Source organism: Silene latifolia, chromosome 7, assembly GCF_048544455.1.
Source record: "Silene latifolia isolate original U9 population chromosome 7, ASM4854445v1, whole genome shotgun sequence".
NCBI classification, from domain to species: domain Eukaryota; kingdom Viridiplantae; phylum Streptophyta; class Magnoliopsida; order Caryophyllales; family Caryophyllaceae; genus Silene; species Silene latifolia.
In genome coordinates, this window is record NC_133532.1 from 121,037,935 (window position 1) to 121,059,005 (window position 21,071).

The 21,071-nt window shown below is 37.1% G+C and overlaps 1 protein-coding gene across 1 annotated transcript; it reads left to right on the forward strand.

Moving 5' to 3' along the window:
- The first annotated feature begins 524 nt into the window (after positions 1-524).
- LOC141592822 (GDSL esterase/lipase At1g29660-like) lies at positions 525-20,376 on the forward strand. Its single transcript, XM_074413665.1, has 5 exons — positions 525-785; positions 1,517-1,641; positions 1,738-1,977; positions 2,505-2,745; positions 20,039-20,376. The coding sequence occupies exons 1-5, from the start codon at positions 536-538 to the stop codon at positions 20,236-20,238; spliced, it is 1,056 nt and encodes a 351-aa protein (XP_074269766.1). The 5' UTR covers positions 525-535; the 3' UTR covers positions 20,239-20,376.
- The last annotated feature ends 695 nt before the right edge of the window (positions 20,377-21,071 follow it).

Below are 21,071 nucleotides of genomic sequence, written 5' to 3' on the forward strand. Positions count from 1 at the left end.
TACACCTAACAAACTAAATGGTCCAAATGAAATCTCCCACATTTGACCAGACAAATTCCCTTGTAATAGTCAATAAGGTGATTGGGTGTTAATAATCCATTAATCCGTCACAAGAGAGACTTACAGATTCATAAAGAGATGTTTTATATATGAGTGTCCAATGTCAACGAATTATGCGAGAATTGACCAATTTAATTATAAACCAAAGAGCTACTTCTCCCATCTGATTAATGGGTTAACAAAAAATGAAGAAAATTTATCGATTGATCGAGAAAAAATGAGAAAGACAAGGAATCAAGTTCCTCCGTAACAATAAAATGTGTCAGTTAAGCTAACTGACATCTGCATATGTAAACGTAATTACGATGACATATTTGCATATAGGCAAGTAGTTAGAGAGCATGCATGCATGCCCATGAAACATTGCAAGATGGTAAGATAATGTAGTTAAGCAAATAGACGTGGAACGAACAAAGTGCTATAGTATATAAATAGCTACTAATAATTAAATAATTGTTTTAAGTGTTGTAAAATTATGAGAAAACATATACAAGAAATGTGGAAATTCATATGCGTTTATGTTCTACTAATAACATGTAGTTTTGTTAATTGTGATCCAAATGTACCATGTTATTTCATCTTCGGAGACTCGTTGTCGGATGCAGGCAATAACAATGACCTAGTTACAAATGCTAAAGCAAATTATGCTCCTTATGGAGTTGATTTCCCTGGCGGTCTTGCAACCGGAAGATTTACCAATGGCCTTACCTCGGTTGATATACTTAGTAAGTATTCTGTAATACTTTTGTTACCATTTTTAGATGAAAAATCGCTTCATTTGATCTTAATTCAATTTAAATCAAATCATGTTACAGAAGTGGCGTTAATGAGACGAGACAGCTCGCGAGCTACTCGAGTTTGGCTCGGTCAAAGCTTGGCTCGTGCGAGCTCGGCTCGGGCTCGGGAACGACTCAAGAGCTTAACGAGTCAAGCCGAGCAAAGCCCAACTCGACTCGAAAAGCTCGCAAACGGCTCGAATTTGTGTGATTACAAAAGATATTACTCATATTTTATAAAAATATTTTATCATGATTATATTTTTTATCACACATATCAAATGTGTTGCTGATTTGACAAATATTTTTTAAAAAAACCTTCGAACCCTGTTATCGAAATATCGAAAGAAAAAAAATTAAAAAACAAACAGTTTTATATAGGATGGATTTGGGCTCAACCTCATGTTAAAGCTCGCAACCTTTATAACGAGCACATTTTTTTCGAGATCGGGTAAGCTTGAGATCGACTCGAACTCGAGTTTTGGTTCTTGAGCACAAGCCGAGCAAGGCCAAGCTCGGGCTCGGCTCGGCTCGGCTCATTAACACTCCTACGGAACCTACAATCCGGTCTCGACTTATAGGTCTAGACCGAAATGTACGAGCTATATAGGATCGATGCCTACTTTGTTACGATCAAAAGTCGTTTATTGATAACTAAGTTCGGTTTGTTTATATCTTAGCCGGCCTGGTGGGCATTCAGGGATTAATTTCACCGTTTAGCACGGCATATGGATCAGAGATACGGAAAGGCGTCAATTATGCATCTGGTAGTGTTGGAATACTCTCCAAAACTGGGTTTCACTTGGTAATGTTCGAACGTCTATCATCAGTATCATACATTTAATATAGAATCGTCTTATACAAGAATGCGTGATATTAAAGTCGGCTTTTCATATTGTAGGGTGATCGGATATGGTTGTCTAGGCAAGTGAAAAATCATGGAATAACAATTTCGAAGCTCCAATCCATGGTTGACGGACCGGTTAACAAGTACTTGAACAAGTGCTTGTACACAATCAATATCGGCAACAACGATTATATCAATAATTACTTCATGCCGAAATTATATTCATCAAAGAACGATTTCAATCCTGATCAATTTGCCACGCTTCTTGTTACCGAATATGAACAATTACTTCAGGTAAACACCCGCGACTTAAATAAAATGGGACCGTCTCATTCCCTATATACTCCAAAGTTTTTATTTCAAAACGCATCAAGCTAAATAAGGAAACAAAAATACTTTTTTATTTAAATTATTATCATTACGTCAAAATATAATCTTTTAATCAAATAATAATATTTTTTTTAAAATCTAAGTTATAATATTTCAATTAAAATAAGATAAATTCATTATAATTTTTTAAACTAAATTTCTGATTAGAGAATGACCTGACACATTTTGTATTAAAGAAAACATTAAACTGATATTATTAGATTCGTCAAAAAAAAAAATTCTTACCATACTTTGAGAAAAGTTATTATTTGTAATTATTAGTTTTACGTTAAAAAAAATAATTACATATTTTATAACTTTACTAAATTCTCTTGATTAGTTCATATACACTTCGTAGTTCATTTTTTTTTCTCATATCTAAATACAATGAGGTATATGACAAATTAATGACGTATCAAATAACTATCAATTTGGGTTTGTTGTTTTGGTAGACATTATACGAGTTTGGAGCAAGAAGGACAGCAATATTTGGGCTAGGGTTGATAGGATGCATTCCTGCCCAAATGCGGATGAACAATGTAACTTTTTGTGTTAAAGAGATCAATGATGCCGTCGATATCATGAATCAAAAGCTTGTGAAGCTTGTTGATTCTTTGAATGTAAAACTTGTCGGCGCAAAGTTTACGTTCATAGACATCACGGCCGTGCAGAAGGCATCCCCTCTTTCTTTTGGTTAGTTAACTCTATTCAAGTACCCTCCTATGCCTCTTAGGTTAATCTATTTTATTTGGGTGTTTTCCTTGCATAATGCCCAATAAAAAGTTTATTCCCTCCATATAGCTACATTAGAAATAATTCCCTTCATATAGTTTGATTAGGTTTGGATTCTACATACCTCAAATTAGTTAAAACCTAACCAAGAAAAATATATAGCCTTTAGAATTACGTATTGCAAAGTAGTAAAATTAGTGGGTAATGATTTTTATAAAATGCATAAGCCATCATTTTATGCTCATTTAGTGAATGTCAACTTATATTTTGACAAATTATGAGTATTGGAGCCTGAATCATCGAAGGTCTTTATCCTTAAGGCATGATACATGGAGATGTGAGTGAAATTGGCTTATATGCATGTACTTTTGTTAGAACTTACTGTCAAATCTCAACTATACTGCTATAAAATTACGTGTGAGCTTGGTATACGAAGTAACAATCAATAACACACCGCACTGTGTATGTCACTTAAATTAATAAACTAAATGTGTCTGTAAACAAATTTCATAGTTCTTCCAAATGTTAAACCAAATGTTAAACCATAACAAAATCATGCTTTAAAAATAAAAATAACAATATCAGCTTCTCTTGACATGTCATAGTTCTTCCAAATAAATCGTCGAACGTCAAGGCAGACGAGTCCCAGAAGTATTGCTTGTGTCACTATGCCTGGATGTAAAAAAAAAATGAATTAAACAAAGAACAAATTATGTTATGAATTATCATAAAATTGTACAAGTAATAAATATCATCAAGCTATCAAAATATGGCAAAGTAATTTTTGAAACAATTACCTGACTGTGGTTGTATCATTTCTAGATGAACATGTTTTCTTATTATGGCCTTTTTTTGCGACAAATGCTACAAGGATTCTTACCACGAGCACCATCATCCATCTCGTTACGCAATCTGGTAGAACGTGGACGCCCTTTACCTCGTTTCAAGCTCTCATTAGCAATGCTTTTGTGCCAGTTGTAAGGTGGCCAATAAGCTACATCCTTGATCGGCCTGAAGCTCTTGATATAAGACAATCTATACTCCATCGAAGTAAAGAATGGATCAATAAATTTTGCATATGATAATCCTCAGAAATGACAAACGGCAAGTATGTGTGAGCATGGTAACTTATAGATTTTTGTCTTCTCACAAGTGCAAGTCTTCCTGTGAACATTTATTGTGTGAACTTTTCCTCCCTTCCCTGGTAGTCTAGTGCCTCGACCTGTTTTTACCTGGTATAAACCCCTCTCATAATCAAACGTGATCACTTCATGGTAAGCTGCCTTTTGCATGTTTGTATCAATCACTATGCAAGCTTTTTCACTATAGTCATGCCCTTCTTCAACCATTTTCTTACCCCAGCCTCGCCTTTGAACAAAGTAAGAATTTGTTCGATAAAATGTCATTTGTACAAGAGCAGTGATAGGTAAACAACAGGCACCTTTCATTACACTGTTAAAAGCTTCGGCCATGTTAGTAGTTTTGATCTCATACCTAAATCCTCCATCATGGTGTAAAGACCATTGCCATAAAGGAATTTCACCAAGATATCGACGAGCTTGTACATTTAACTCTCCAATTTTATTGAAGTAGCCATCAAACTTTTTCTTCTGGTGTTGATCAGCTGCTCTACCAAATAAATTTTTCAAGTGTGTATTTTTGAAACGAGTATTGAGATTGGAAGCTAGATGCCGCAAACAAAATCTATGGTGTGATAATGGCTCCTCCCATCCGCTTCCAATTTCATTCATGGCTTTCAAGATACCTGCATGCCGATCGAAAATAACACAAATGTCGGGCCTTTGAGTAACAGATTGTCTTATGCAAGCAAGAAACCAAGGCCAACTATCTCCATTCTCACTTTCAACAATAGCAAACGCAAGAGGAAATAATTGGCTATTCGCATCAATTCCCATGGCAATAAGTAATGTCCCCTTATATTTACCATATAGATGAGTGCCGTCAATACTTATAACTGGACGACAGTGATTAAAACCTTCAGTAGAAGGCCGAAATGCCCAAAAAACTCTCTGAAATATATGCACAGAAGGGTCCGAAGTTGGAATTAAGCACCAGTGAACCACACTTCCGGGATTAGATTCCTTGAGAGCTTGCATGAATTTTGGGAGTTCTTCGTATGAATTTTCCCATCCGCCAAAAATATTGGCAATCGCCTTTTGCTTTGCAAACCATGCTCTCTTGTATGTAATGGTGTAGTGAAATTTATCTTTCATAAGTTCAATAATAGAAAGCACTTTAAAAGCAGGATCTACTCTTATCAATTGTTGAATGTTGGTGCTCACAAAATCAGAACTAAGGAGAGGATGATCATGTGAACTTATGTCAACAACACAATTTCTTGAATGTGGACTATTATATTTGACAATTCGGAAAACGGGAAGATCATTCATCCTCGTAGCTCGCAGTCTCCAGAAGCAATTGCATTCTTGTTTTTTCACGCATTCAACCACATACTTTGATGAGTCAACCTCTTTAACACGGAATGACTTATTTCTGGTTATGGAATACAACTTGACAACATTTTTCAATTGATGTTGTGTATCAAATTCTTGACCAATGCAAAATTCGGCATCCACCACGAATGAACTATTCCTCGACCAACTTCTCCATGAATTAAAAAGGTCATTATCAAGTTCCGTCACTTTATTAAATTCTGGACATGGAGCACTTTGTCTTAAGATGTTATCATTAACCTCTCTAGTTGTTTCATCTTCATCCTCGTCACTATCATTACCGATGTTCTCATAGCCAAAAGCATCAGCATTATTATTGTCTAGAGAGTTGTATATCTCACAACCATAGGCACCATCATTACTATGATATGGAATTTCAAAGGCGCTAATAAATGTCGGAGAAACAAAATCCGAACTATGATCTTCTATATATTGATCGTCAGTCAACATTCTTGTAAACGAGCCCATTGAGAAAACCTTGTGAATACCATATTATAAAAATAAAGTTTCAAATACAAACAAATGTGTACTGACATAACTCTTAGTACCAAACTAATGAAGCACAATATAAACAATAGCATATTCACCATCAAAACTCATTGTACATTTAAACTTAAATATCAGAATTGCCAACAAATTTGAATTTTACTAACTTTAACCCTACCCCAAAGGCTTAAGTTTCTTCTATTACTGGGTTTAGCATATATAAAGCAAACATAATTCATCAATTAATGCTAATATAGGAACTCATATAGTAGTGGTTTCCATTATAAGACGTCTTTAACTAATGTCAAAGTGTATGTATTAAATTAACATATACAAAATAGCATTACAAATTAAAGAGCTTTACAAGACCAATTTGTGAATGGAGATTAAATACATGCTAATAGTGGAGATAGTGGAGATTACCTTGCAATGGAATTATACTCCTGAAGGGCTGATCAATAAAAATATGAAATATGCTATCGCTTATCAGTCATCAGAGAAGACGGTTTTCTTTTCTTGGGGTTTAGACTAGGATGAGAATTTTGTTTTACGTTGATGGTGTTTTTTTTTGCTTAGTGTTTCCCTAGTCTTAGATATGTGTTATCCAAACCCATATCAACTATATTGTGGGAATAATTTTTAATATAGCTATATGGTGGGAATATTTTTTTATGTTAACATTATGGGAGGAAAACACCCATTTTATTTTAAAGTAAACAGTCCGTCTTGCTTCAAACCGTAAGTTCCGTCTGAAACAATAAGACTTCTCACAAGTGTAAAGCACATGGGTGGTGGGACACCCCCATGTGCTTTCCCACTCACTCTCCAAATGAGTTTTTTGTGAGAGGAAATGGTATCCGTCTTACATTTCAGACGGATCTTGCGGTCTGAAATAAGATTTTGTGTAAAGCAAAATATTACTCCATAAATGTTATATATCAATTATATTATTTTCCCTTTAATTATAATAACAAGTATAAAAACAGATCGCGCGAAGCACGAGATATTACCTAGTATATTATATTTCTGCGTTACGGTACGGTTTACATTAAATGTTGTTTCAAATTGAGGAATAATAATCTTACTAGTTTTAAACCCGTGAAATTCACGGGCTGTTTTATACTCTGTAGTTAGATGATTACCTTGAAGCTAATACTCCATATATTGTTAATAAACTTAAAGTCATACGAAAGTCGATATTACACAAATGTAGAATACAGTAAATTAGAGTTGGTTATCTGTACAATTCGTAACCATATTATTATTTTAACTAAATGATAAGTTATGAGTTTAAGATATGAGTAAGATATAAGCCTGTCAAATTTCGACCCAACCCGACCTCATCCATTTTTACAAGGGTTAAAACCCGAAAATCTCGAGCAGTAACCCGTTCGATATGAAACCCGAAATGACCCGTTAATTTAAATGAAACCCGACACGAACACGTCGATCTGTTGAGTCAAAGATAAACTAAAATAATTTTTATAAAAATATTAATATTTACTGTATTTTATAATATATTTGAAAAAATAATTAAAAAACTAAACATTGAATATGATTAAAATATTAATATTAAATATACTAAAGTTTTTAAAAAATATTTTTCCGATCTATAAAAGGCGTTAGATATTAATTGTTGACCCGCACTTTGCCCCTAATAACCTGACCCATAACCCGTATTTGAACCCACCGTACCCGACCTGTATGTTCCAAGTCTTCCAACCCGCCCAATCCGTTTGAGATATATAGACAACATAAAGGATATTTAACCCCACTTAAATGGTGTAAAAAATTATCGGGAAAATAATATCAAATGAAGCCCGCCCTTCTACCCTCGTATACACATTAAAAAGTCATCGAAAAAAAATAATAATAATGCTTGTAAAATGTATTCATAAATTATAGGTTAAGACAACCCCAACTATGAAACAATCTTTTTATTTAATGAGTTAAAAATTATAAAATAAGAGGGTCTCATACCATGAGACGGTCTATGTTTATAAAAAAAATTCATTTAATGCTAACAAATAAATTGTCTTTCCACATTATAGAACAGTCTCACAGTATAAGACAGTCTTAATTTAATAATTAATGACAACCACAATAGCTGATGGAGTATTTTTTTTTGCCATTACTGTAGTTTGTAGATTTAACATGGTGGTTAGAAGTATGTTTGTTTTTGGGAAGAGTACCATCAATATAGAAAATTAAAATATATTCCTTAATTTCGGTTATAAATTAGTTTTAGAATCATATATTCCGTAATTTTGCTTATATAAATATATTTCGTAATTTTGCTTGAAAGAATATCATATAGCTATAGACCTATAGTAAATTAATTTATAATCTTTTTTTGCTTAGATATTATATTTATATTTATTATTTACTTTTTATGTTTTTATAATACGCAAAGATTATATGGTTTTTAAGATATATTGTGTAAGAATTTATATGTTTTTTAATTTTTAATTTTAAAGATATATTGTGTAAGGAGAGAATTTCAAAATATATATGAAATATACACCAAAATATATATAGAAATTATTTTATATGTTTTTTAAAGATATTTTATATGTTTTTTTAAAGATATATTGTGTAAGAATGAGAGAGATATTCAAAATATATATATAATTTATGAATATAGGAAATATACACCGAAATATATATAAGAAATATACTATCATATTCTTACCATATTTGTCTATATCATATTTGCCAGGGTATCATATGTTAGTTTTACCATAAGCTGACACGTCATCTTTGCTAAATTATTATGCTGCCATGTCAGAAACTTAGAGGATCTTATCTTTATAAATACAGAAACATTTAGTGCAATTCTATGCGTCCACCTCATTTACATTCTGTTTTTTTTAAATCATTAAATGCGGAACCCACTGAAAAGATTAAGGATTTAATTAACGAATAACCGTCGATATTTATGTTTTCTACGTAAACTATTACGTTTATGATTTTTACGCAAATATTAAAAATTTAACGATGGTTTGTACGTAACTATTTATATACGTAATAAAAACCACCATCCTTCAAATTATTTTAATTAATAAATTTTCTAGAAATTTTCGCATCTTTGTTTTTCTAATAAAAAAAAGGCCAGATTAAATAAAAAATTAGAACATTTTCTCAATCAATATTATTCTGGACAGATCTGCCGCATAAAATTTAAAAAAGTGATAACCGTAAATTTTTAATTTGTTAAAAATAGTACATAAATATTAAATCATATACCTAAGTATTTATTCATGGAATAAGCTGTATAATTAATAACAAAATTTATACCAGAATATTTTTAACACATGTAAGAGACAGATCTTACTATAATTGATGATAGAAACTGTAACACCCCCATACTCCAAGTGCCTTACCAGGACCACTCAGGTATAAGGATACTACTATCTCGGTTACCCGAGGCAATGATAATCACAAGACAATAACGAAACAACATTTAAATAGAAATACTTTAGCGAAAGGTTACAATCTCAAAACCAAATACCAAAATACGAATACATGTTCTCAAAACCAACTGTATACTGAGCTAACTGAAATGTTTAACAAACTACTAAAGCTACAGCGGAAGACTTCTATCATCAGACGGTGGCACATCCCAGCTATCCCAGTAACTCAACTCATACCTGCTCAATATCTGCTCACCATCCCCGAATGGATCACCGCAGGTTTTAAAACATTAAACCGGGGTCAGTACTAATCACACAATTTATATAACCAACAGTACAGTAATCAACACAGCTCAAGCAGTCACGCACAAACACACCCACTCCAATCAATCTCCGTCACCGACTGTCCACTGGACCAGCCCTGCCAGTGGGGGACCGCAACCGTTCCCACCTAAGCCCCGCTCATCATACCGAGCGATAACCCTGTCCCATTAATGTGCACATCCCCTTCCGTGGCGGGTTCTACGAAGGGCGAAACTAGGGCGTGAAGCCACTCCCGCAAGTGACTCCACTCAGCCGAGAACGCATCTCGAGAACCAGAGACAAACAATCATAATCAACAACCGTCACATTACAATTACGATATTATTCAACAATCACAACACATCAACATCTCATTATGGGACTATTACTGAGTAGGGAAACCCTACCTGGAAAGCACAACACAATCAGACGGTCTCACAGCTGATATCAAAATGCCTCTTCTACAAATCCTCCTCCTAACACACAAAGATATAATCACTACCAACACAAAATACAACAAAACCCTCAAATCCCAATATTAGGGTTTAACCAACTTTAAAGAAATACTATAAAAACGGTATATAGGTCTTACCCTCGACGCAAGGATCACAACGGTATAAAGAAAGATGAAATCCGACCTTCCAAACTCCGGGATTTGTCAACAATGCGATTAAAGCAAAGAACGTACTTTGTTTTCTCTCTTGACAGTAATTAGGTTTTAAAAAGTGTTTAAAGAACAATGACGGAAGTAATATATACTTTAATCGCATTATTAACAAAACCCGAGAAATCAACCCCCGTAAACCGGCTACTCGATCGAGTAGCTAAGGTACTCGATCGAGTGCCCCCTTACTCGATCGAGTACCTACGTTACTCGATCGAGTACCCAACAGGTCAGAAACTATTATAAACTGCAACTCACCCTTACTCGACAGAGTAAGGCCTACTCGATAGAGTACCCAGAGACTCATAAAACCGTAGTATTACAGTCTTCCTTCCTTAAAAAGAACTTCGTCCCCGAAGTTCAAACCACAACAAAAAAAAGACTCACATTACAACACTCCCGACTCAACAACCAAAAACAAACTCAACATAAAGCATGTTACTAACCCAAACTCAACCCGACAAACATACCGACACAACATATAAAAGGGTATAAAACTCTTAAAACTCTTTGCGATCATCTCCTACCCCCCTAAAAGAAACAAGGTTACGTCCCCGTAACCATACATACCTGATCAAAAAGGAAAGGGTAACGCTCTCTCATGGCCTCCTCTGCCTCCCATGTAGCTTCCTCAGTCTCGTGGTTAGACCAAAGGATCTTAAGCAAAACTGTCTCACCGTTCCTAGTCTTCCTAACTTTTCGGTCAAGAATCTGCTTAGGTACCTCAAGATATAATAAGGACTCATCTAGCTCTAAACTCTATGCCTCTAACACATGTGACGGGTCACTCACATACTTCCGCAGCTGAGATACATGAAACACATTATGCACTCTCTCTAACGCAGCTGGTAAAGCCAGACGATATGCAACCTCACCAACCCGCTCTAAGATCTCATAAGGCCCGATGAACTTCTGACTCAGCTTGCCTTTCTTCCCAAATCTCATAACCCCACGCATAGGAGACACTTTCAGAAGAACCTTATCCCCAACCTGAAACTCTATATCCCGGCGATGTAAATCTGCATAACTCTTTTGCCTATCCTGAGCTGCTCTCATCCGTTCCCTGATCATCTTAATCTGTTCAACCATCTCATGTACCATCTCTGGTCCTAGAACCACTACCTCAGCACTATCATCCCAACAAATCGGACTTCTACATCTCCTCCCATATAAAGCCTCAAACGGTGCCATACCAATACTAGTGTGATAGCTGTTGTTGTAAGAAAACTCTATCAAATCCAACCTCTGTTCCCAGCTACCACCAAAGTCCATCACACAAGCTCGTAACATATCCTCAAGAGTCTTGATCGTCCTCTCAGTCTGACCGTCTGTCGCAGGATGAAATGCTGTACTCATTTTCAAAGTTGTTCCCAAAGATTCCTGCAACTCTTTCCAAAACCTTGATATAAATCTCGCATATCTGTCAGACACTATGTCTTTAGGGACTCCATGTAACTTAAGCACATTCTTTCGATAAGCCCTAGCTAATTGTGCTTTAGTCCATGTATCTTTCATTGGCACAAAGTGAGCTGACTTGGTCAGTCGATCCACTATTACTCATATCATGTTGTTACCCTGTTGACTCTTTGGCAAACCCACGATAAAATCCATAGAAATGGATTCCCACTTCCACTCAGGTACCTCTAAAGACTGAATCTTACCTTGTGGTCGTCGCTGTTCCCCTTTAACTCTATGGCATGTCAAACAACGGGCCACAAACTCAGTTGTTTCTTTCTTCATCCCAGACCACCAAAACGTGTTCTTTAAATCCTTGTACAACTAGTCACCACCTGGATGCACTGAATACGGTGTACTATGTGCCTCTGTCATGATAGTCTTTTTTAGCTCCTCATCATTCGGGACACACCACCTACCGTCAAACCTCAAACTACCATATGTATGAATAGAGAATCGAGACACTGTCCCTTTCTCTACTCCAGCTCTCCACTCAAATATCTTGGGATCCAACTCCTGTTTACCTCGAATATCATCATAAAGATCAGGCTGCACTGTCAAATCTCCCATGGCATCCCCCTTCTGCATCATATGTATCCCAAACCTCGCTACCTCATCTCTCAACCTCATCAAAGATAGAGCTGTACACAAAGAATGTACACTCTTCCTACTCAAAGCATCTGCAACAACATTGGCTTTCCATTCATGGTAGATAATTTCCATGTCATAATCGCCAATCAGCTCCATCCCTCTCCTCTGTCTCATGTTCAACTCCTTTTGAGTGAAGATGTACTTGAGACTCTTGTGATCCGAAAATACCTTAAAGATTGCTCCATAAAGGTAATGTCTCCATATCTTGAGAGCAAACACCACTGCACCCAACTCCAGATCATGTGTAGGGTAGTTCTCCTCATACGGCTTCAATTGCCTAGAAGCATAGGCAATCACCTTACCGTTCTGCATTAACACACATCCCAACCCATTCTTTGAAGCATCTGTATAAACCTCAAAGTTTTCGATCCCTTCAGGCAATGCTAAGATAGGAGCTGTGTTCAAACGCTCCTTTAATGTTTGGAACGTCGTCTCACAACTCTCATCCCAACGAAACCTGTTCTCTTTCCTCATCAAAGCTGTCATAGGTCTAGCTATCTTGGAGAAATCTTTAACGAACCGTCTGTAGTATCCAGCTAAACCCAAGAAACTCTTAATCTCAGCAACATTCTTTGGTGCTTCCCACTTTGTCACTGCCTCAATCTTTGCCGGATCCACAGCTACTCCCTCCTTAGAGATCACATGCCCCAGAAAAGCAACTTTCTCTAACCAGAACTCACACTTGGACATCTTAGCATATAACTCATGCTCCCTCAAAGTCTGCAACACCATCCTCAGATGCTCCTCATGCTCCTCCTTAGTCTTGGAGTAGACTAAGATGTCATCGATAAACACCACCAGAAACTTGTCCAAAAACTGTCTGAAGATTATGTTCATCAAATCCATAAACACGACCGGTGCATTAGATAACCCAAACGGCATCACCACATACTCATAATGGCCATACCTCGACGTGAAAGCTGTCTTTGGTATGTCCACCTCTCTAATCTTCACCTGATGGTACCCCGACCTCAAATTAATCTTCGGAAAGACTGATGCACCACTCAACTGATCAAACAGGTCATCTATCCTTGGCAAAGGATACTTGTTCTTCACCGTCACTCGGTTCCACTCTCTGTAGTCTATGCACAACCTCAAACTCCCATCTTTATTCTTTACAAAAAGAACTGGTGCTCCCCACGGCGATACACTAGGTCTAATGTATCCCTTATCTATCAGATCATCTAACTGTTTCCTGAGCTCCTCCATCTCTTTAGGACCCATCCGGTACGGTGCCTTAGAGATTGGCCTCGTCCCCGGTTTCAACTCAACTGTGAAATCTATCTCCCTCCTCGGTGGCAACCCCGGAATCTCCTCTGGAAAAACAACTGCAAACTCTCCCACCACTGGTATCTGATCAACTGTCGGACTCTCTATCCGGTCATCTCTCACATGGCACAAGATCAAAGGACATCCCTTCCTCAGGTAAGACTTCAAAGTAACCGCTGCAATCAACTTAACTTTGGGTTTGACCAGAAACCCACGATAAGATACACTAACTGTTGGAATATGTGTCCTCCGACAATAATGCGATCACGACTGTTGATCATGATGATCACATGTTTAAGTCTCATTAAAATGAATACAATTGGGAAGTAATATTGTTACTGTCAACTGGTCAACATATATCGGTAATGATTGGCTGACTAGAGTTTGACATTACTGTCGTATGACGGTGGTGATCAGTTGACCCCCTAGGTCATACCTAAAGGGCGACACTCTTAATTGATTATTTAATTAATCGTATAACGTTGCGAGTTAATTAAATTACTTGAAAATTGACGGACGATTTTGGAAATATAATTTACGTATCAAATTGAAATGTGATTAAATGAGATACGGTCTGAGTAATCAAATTGTATAATTACTCGGATGAAATAAATTGTTTAATGTAACAATTAAATTTGAATGAATTATTATAAATACAATCCGTTGTGATTTATAAATGGTAAAATATTTTGGCACAAGTAATTATGAAATTACTAAGTCGATTTTGTATGTGACGTATTTTAATTAATACGTTGATTTTTAATATGTTAAAAATACATAACAAATTTATGTCACATATGACATGTGACATATTGACAATTGACAAAAATAATATGGATTCCATATTATCATTTGTACCGAAATTATGGGGTATTAGGTTAATATTGTGTTGATTAATTTATTAAGTAAACATAATCATTGCCTAATTGTCTAGCCATGCATACCTATGAACTTTGTTAAGAGCAACAACTTCATGCATTGGCTCCCCAAAAACCCCTCCTCTTACCCGGTTTTGAGAAGGCAAAAGCCATCATGGTTTTTGTTTTATTTTTACCTAATAATATACATAATGTTGATTATTATTATTCATTCTTATCCATCATCAAAAATAGAGTTTTCTAGTGAGATAAAAAAGCTCTCTTCTCCTCCCTCACTAAACCGAAAATATTCAAAGTGTTAACAATATTTTTGGTTCAATTTTCTACCTTGATTAATATTATACTAGTATTTGTAATATTAATTAAATTAAGAGAAGCCTTGGGTATAAAGCTTAGGGAGAGATCTTATACTTAGATCTTTGTTCTTCCATAAGGAAAAGCTCAAGAACAAGAGAGAAAGGTGATCTCTCTTGTGCCCTCTAAACCGAAATCATCAAAGTAAGGACATGATTTCTCCTCTATATTATTATTGTTTGCATGCATAAAATCCGTAATTAATTTTTATGACAAATTATTTCGACATATAAGAGTATGTTAGTATGTATATGAATCTACATTTCCTTCACTAACACCCTTAGGCCCTCTCAAAGACACTTTCTTTTGATGACAGTCTATCTTAGCTTTATTTATACTTTCCCAACCAATCCATCCCGACTATCATCTCAAAACCGTTAAAAGGAAACTCTAGCAAGTCTACAGGTAGATCAACTTGTCCAACTATCATAGGTACATCCCTATACAACCTCCCACAAGATACAGACTCACCCTAAGGTATAAAAACTTTATCGCTTACAGACTCATATACCCTCAAACCCAACCTTTTAACATGACTCGAAGATACAAACGACTGTGACGCCCCCGAATCAAACAAAACAAAGGTATGAATACCGTTAACAAGAAAAGTACTAGTGATAACATGTGCATCATCCTCAGCTGCTTTCTTGTCCATCATGAATAGCTTTCCACTGGTCTTCTGTCCACCTCCCTGGACAGTACTAGCTGATGTGGTCGGCTTAGCACCCGACCCCTGATTGTTGTTGTTGTTCGTAGCCGGTTTCTGATAAGAATTACCGCCATTGCGGTTACCTCCACCCTGATAGCTCTGACTTCCCCGGTTAGACCACGACCCAGACGGTCTATTGTTCGCATAACTCTGTGTAGGTCCCTGAGAATAGCTCCCCCGAGCCGATCCCTGAAAAGCTCCTGGTGCACTTGTGCACTCATGTCTCTTGTGGCCTACACCGCCACAGCCAAAGCAAGTCATTCCCCAACTACCAGTGCTACTCCCATGGCCACGCCCAAAGGAAGCCCCAGCACTGAACCCTGACCCAGAAGAAAACCCTCTAGCCTGAGTCTGGTTGCATTTCTGATGACTAGATTGGCCACCACCCTCACTCTCAGCCTTTCTTTTCTCAACACCCACTCTCTCCTGAGCCATCTCCACCAACCTCTCAGCTCTCCCGGCCCTCTCATAAGCTTCCTTAACGTCAGTAAGGACTCCCACGGGTAGCTTATCCATGATCTTAGGGGTCAACCCCCTCTCAAATCTCAGCGCCAGGTTCTCCTTACTCAAACCCATATCCTCAGCATACCTAGACTTCTCATTAAACTGCTTGTAGTACTCGGCCACAGACATGTCAGATGTCATCTTAAACCCATCAAACTCCTCTCTCAGCTTACTCCTCACATGCTCCGGTACAAACTCTTTCCTCAAAGCCCTACGAAACTCTTCCCAAGGTATAGCAGGTAAGCCCTGGTTAGCATACAACTCTCTAGCACTCACCTTCACCTTATCCCACCACTCACCAGCTGCTTCCCTCAGGTAGAACGCTGCTTGTTCTACTCTCATCTCATTAGGACAGTGAACCAGGTCTAGTATATTCTCCATCTCACGATGCCAGTTGTCAATAAGGTTTGGTTCCCCGGTTCCCATGTACTCTTTTGGGTTAAACCTCGCTATATAAAGGCTGATCTTAGAGTGGTCAACCTCCTTATCCTTTCCCACTTTCTTTAAGGCCTCGGTAAGAGCATCCTGGTGCTCCAACATCTTAACGATATCATCTATGTTTATGCTCTCAGCTCTCGCATACAAAGCGTTTCTCTTGGGCGGCATCTTGAAACTATATAAGAAAGGGCAGATATAAACATACGCACTAAAACCTCAAAACACGAAAACAGGCTGCCCAGAACATACTCGGTCGAGTGCCTAAACCTACTCGATCGAGTAGCGGCTACTCGATCGAGTAGCGGCTACTCGATCGAGTGCCCACCATACTCGATCGAGTGCCCCGACATCAGACCCCAAACAGACCTTCTGATCTCTAACATACTCGACCGAGTAGCCCAGCTACTCGATCGAGTGACCCCCTACTCGATCGAGTGCCCAAGGTACTCGATCGAGTGCCCAAAAACACGATTCTGGTTGCAAAATCGTCATATACCCACTCGATCGAGTCAGACCCACTCGATCGAGTCATGCTAACTCGAATATGTTACCCGCATGCTATATCATATCCCAACATACTATACAACTTTATAATCCCAACATTATACTATAGTTAAGCATGCAATTCTACCAAGCTTTTCATACGATCAACAAAACGATTATATCATGTTATCAAACGCCACATAGTAAACATCCAACATGCTTCTTATTCAAACAACAGTTCTATATACTTCACCAACCTTTCATTCACAATCTCAACCTTCTACTCCCAAACATCCAACAATTACAACATACTTCATCACATCTACACACAAGCTAACAAACAACACATACTTGACATACACCCCCATGTGACCGGTTCAAAATTGTAGGGCGAGTTCGCGACTTTAGGACGTCTCCCAAGCCTTTGAATTAGCTTCTACAACCTTTACCTCAGGTTCATTTTAATTGACTCCCTATGTTCATTAGATTCATTGGTTACAGGTTTCAGGATCGTCGCTCTGATACCATTTGTAACACCCCCATACTCCAAGTGCCTTACCAGGACCACTCAGGTATAAGGATACTACCATCTCGGTTACCCGAGGCAATGATAATCACAAGACAATAACGAAACAACATTTAAATAGAAATACTTTAGCGAAAGGTTACAATCTCAAAACCAAATACCAAAATACGAATACATGTTCTCAAAACCAACTGTATACTGAGCTAACTGGAATGTTTAACAAATTACTAAAGCTACAGCGGAAGACTTCTATCATCAGACGGTGGCACATCCCAGCTATCCCAGTAACTCAACTCATACCTGCTCAATATCTGCTCACCATCCCCGAATGGATCACCGCATGTTTTAAAACATTAAACCGGGGTCAGTACTAATCACACAATTTATATAACCAACTGTACAGTAATCAACACATCTCAAACAGTCACGCACAAACACACCTACTCCAATCAATCTCCGTCACCGACTGTCCACTGGACTAGCCCTGCCAGTGGGGGACCGCAACCGTTCCCACCTAAGCCCCGCTCATCATACCGAGCGATAACCCTGTCCCATTAATGTGCACATCCCCTTCCGTGGCGGGTTCCACGAAGGGCGAAACTAGGGCGTGAAGCCACTCCCGCAAGTGACTCCACTCAGCCGAGAACGCATCTCGAGAACCAGAGACAAACAATCATAATCAACAACCGTCACAATACAATTACGATATTATTCAACAATCACAACACATCAACATCTCATTATGGGACTAATACTGAGTAGGGAAACCCTACCTGGAAAGCACAACACTATCAGACGGTCTCACAGCTGATATCAAAATGCCTCTTCTACAAATCCTCCTCCTAACACACAAACATATAATCACTACCAACACAAAATACAACAAAACCCCCAAATCCCAATATTAGGGTTTAACCAACTTTAAATAAATACTATAAAAACGGTATATAGGTCTTACCCTCGACGCAAGGATCACAACGGTATAAAGAAAGATGAAATCCGACCTTCCAAACTCCGGGATTTGTCAACAATGCGATTAAAGCGAAGAACGTACTTTGTTTTCTCTCTTGACAGTAATTAGGTTTTAAAAAGTGTTTAAAGAACAATGACGGAAGTAATATATACTTTAATCGCATTATTAACAAAACCCGAGAAATCAACCCCCGTAAACCGGCTACTCGATCGAGTAGCTAAGGTACTCGATCGAGTGCCCCCTTACTCGATCGAGTACCTACGTTACTCGATCGAGTACCCAACAGGTCAGAAACTATTATAAACTGCAACTCACCCTTACTCGATAGAGTAAGGCCTACTCGATAGAGTACCCAGAGACTCATAAAACCGTAGTATTACAGAAACCTATTTATACGATGAAAATAGGACCTTATTTTAATGATGTTATGTCGGGATAAAAACATATAAACGAAAATGATATGAAATATATTTAAATAAATTATTTAAAAACTCAAAAATGATAATGTATATTTAAGTAAATTGTTATCTTAAAATGATATGAAAATGAAAATTGAAGATATCAATAATCGACAATAATTACTTAAATCTGATTATTTTAATGTAACAATCACCGTCAAAATTTTAAAAATAGCAAAAAAATCCGACAAAATCACTTTGCATGCTAATAAAAACAAGGTGAATATATGATTGTACTGTCGTTTTCATCTCCATTTTCTTGCACATCTCATTTCTTCATCTTCGTTTATTTCATTGCTTTAGTATTTGAAATAAGATGATATATTTTTATGTGAAAATGGATCAACATGCATGTATTTGATGAACAAAAAGATGAGGTAGGCGGATATTGAGAGGGGGAGGATGAGGATGAGCGTTTGTAATGACGATGGTGGTTTGTATTGAGTGAGACGGATCGGAATGACGGATTGACTGAGTGAGTGTTTAGGTGTGAGGAGAAGGGAGAAGGGAGTGTTATATATAATTATATAACTCATTTGGCGTCATTTTGATATATGAGAGTCAATTCGTACCACTTCAAGTCGAGTCATTTTCGGGTGGGGTCATATCATGTCACGTTATAGTCACACCTTTTGTGTCATTTTCGAGTCTCGGATCGGCCTAATCAGGCACGTTAAGTTTTTCAAATCCGTCTAAAAGTAACAGTTGAAACCGACGACTATTGTGGTATTCTTGATGAATAGTATTCCCATGAGTCTACCCGACAACTATTATGTGGTATACTAAATTAATAGTCTAAAATGCAATTTGGTGCAACCAACCAAGTTACTCTGAGTTTGTAAGCCGATTGTCTATTCCCATGTTTTTGTAATGTCAAAATTACTCGAATATATTGACTCCTTCACGTAGTGAGAAGCCGTAAAATTTGCAATCTCATTGGATTAATTCTCATTATACGTGGTGACTTTTTTGTTGGATGGATTGAAATTTTTATATTATAGTAATGTGCATAACTTATACTAATTGATTGGTGTTCTTATAAATATAAATATGCATTTGAATTCCAAAAGTTAATTATTCATTTTTTCCATACATTTTCAATGATAACAATGCTTTAAAAGCAATATGTGCAATTTTGCCCGGGCTAAAACTAGTTAATATATAAATAGATTGATAGATTATTAAAAAGTTTGTTTTCTTACCGGTGTTTTCGCAGATGTTACGTGTTGCGAACTAAGAAGCGATTATCAATGTGAGGCGAATGTACCACCATGTGATTTCAGGGACGTGTATGCATTCATGGACGGATTTCATCCAACAGAAATTCTGCATAAACTAATTGTTGAATTGTCGTTTAATTCCCCTTTAGATTTGTTTGTTCATCCTGTAAACATTAAAACTCTTATCAGCTCTTAGCTCTTCTGAATTCTCTCACGTACGTGTAACTTGTATGTGCTATTATTCCTTAGACATAATATTGGTTATGTGCATGATACTAATCACAAATTCACAAGGAATACTACCGTCGGATAATTTGCGGCCTTACGGTTTTAACTCGTCTTGCAAAAAGCGGAATTGAATGCGAAGTTGTGAAAGAAGAGTTACCGGTAGACCTGGGAAAAGGGTCAACTAGGTGGAGTTCCGGTTGGATCAGTTTGGACTAGGTCGGTTCGGGTTTGTAAGAATTTGGGTTTGGTCGGGTGGCCTCAGTTCGGGTACGGGTCATTTTCAGGACTGTTATTTTTAAGTCATTTAGTGATATTAGTCAATTTTGCTACAATAATTATGTCGGGTCATATATAGTCGAGTCAATTCAGGTCCGAGTGTCAGGTTGGGTTGGATTATTCAGATCGGGTTAATTTTGCCATATTTAGTTACCGATACTCAGTAGAAAATTAAATGGTATCGCAACTGGAATAATGTCTTACGAGTTACGAATCTTACCTAGGCTAGTGTTTGGGGGTCGGGGAGGCCCGTGCAAGTGGCCAGCTCTAATTATAACTGTTGGTTGAATACAAAGCAAATTGATTCGGTTGCAAATTAATGAGAAAAGAAAAAAAATTAATGAGAATAAGAGTTAGCTCAAGTGGTAAGAGCTCTCTTACCCCAACCATAAAGTTCGGTATTCGATTATCACCCGTAATCGGCATAATGTAGCGCGCTTATTTGAACCAGAAAAAAATATTAATGAGAAAGACTTAGTTAAAGTCTTAGAGAGACATCCCATGAAAAGAGAGTGTCGCAGACAC

What these genes read in the sequence shown, in the direction of transcription:
- LOC141592822 (XM_074413665.1), top strand. Translation starts at nt 536, where the DNA reads ATGAGAAAACATATACAAGAAATGTGGAAATTCATATGCGTTTATGTT. An exon ending in CCAAAACTGGGTTTCACTTG is followed by an intron (nt 1,642 to 1,737) that starts GTAATGTTCGAA and finishes TTCATATTGTAG; the next exon opens with GGTGATCGGATATGGTTGTC. An exon ending in AATATGAACAATTACTTCAG is followed by an intron (nt 1,978 to 2,504) that starts GTAAACACCCGC and finishes TTGTTTTGGTAG; the next exon opens with ACATTATACGAGTTTGGAGC.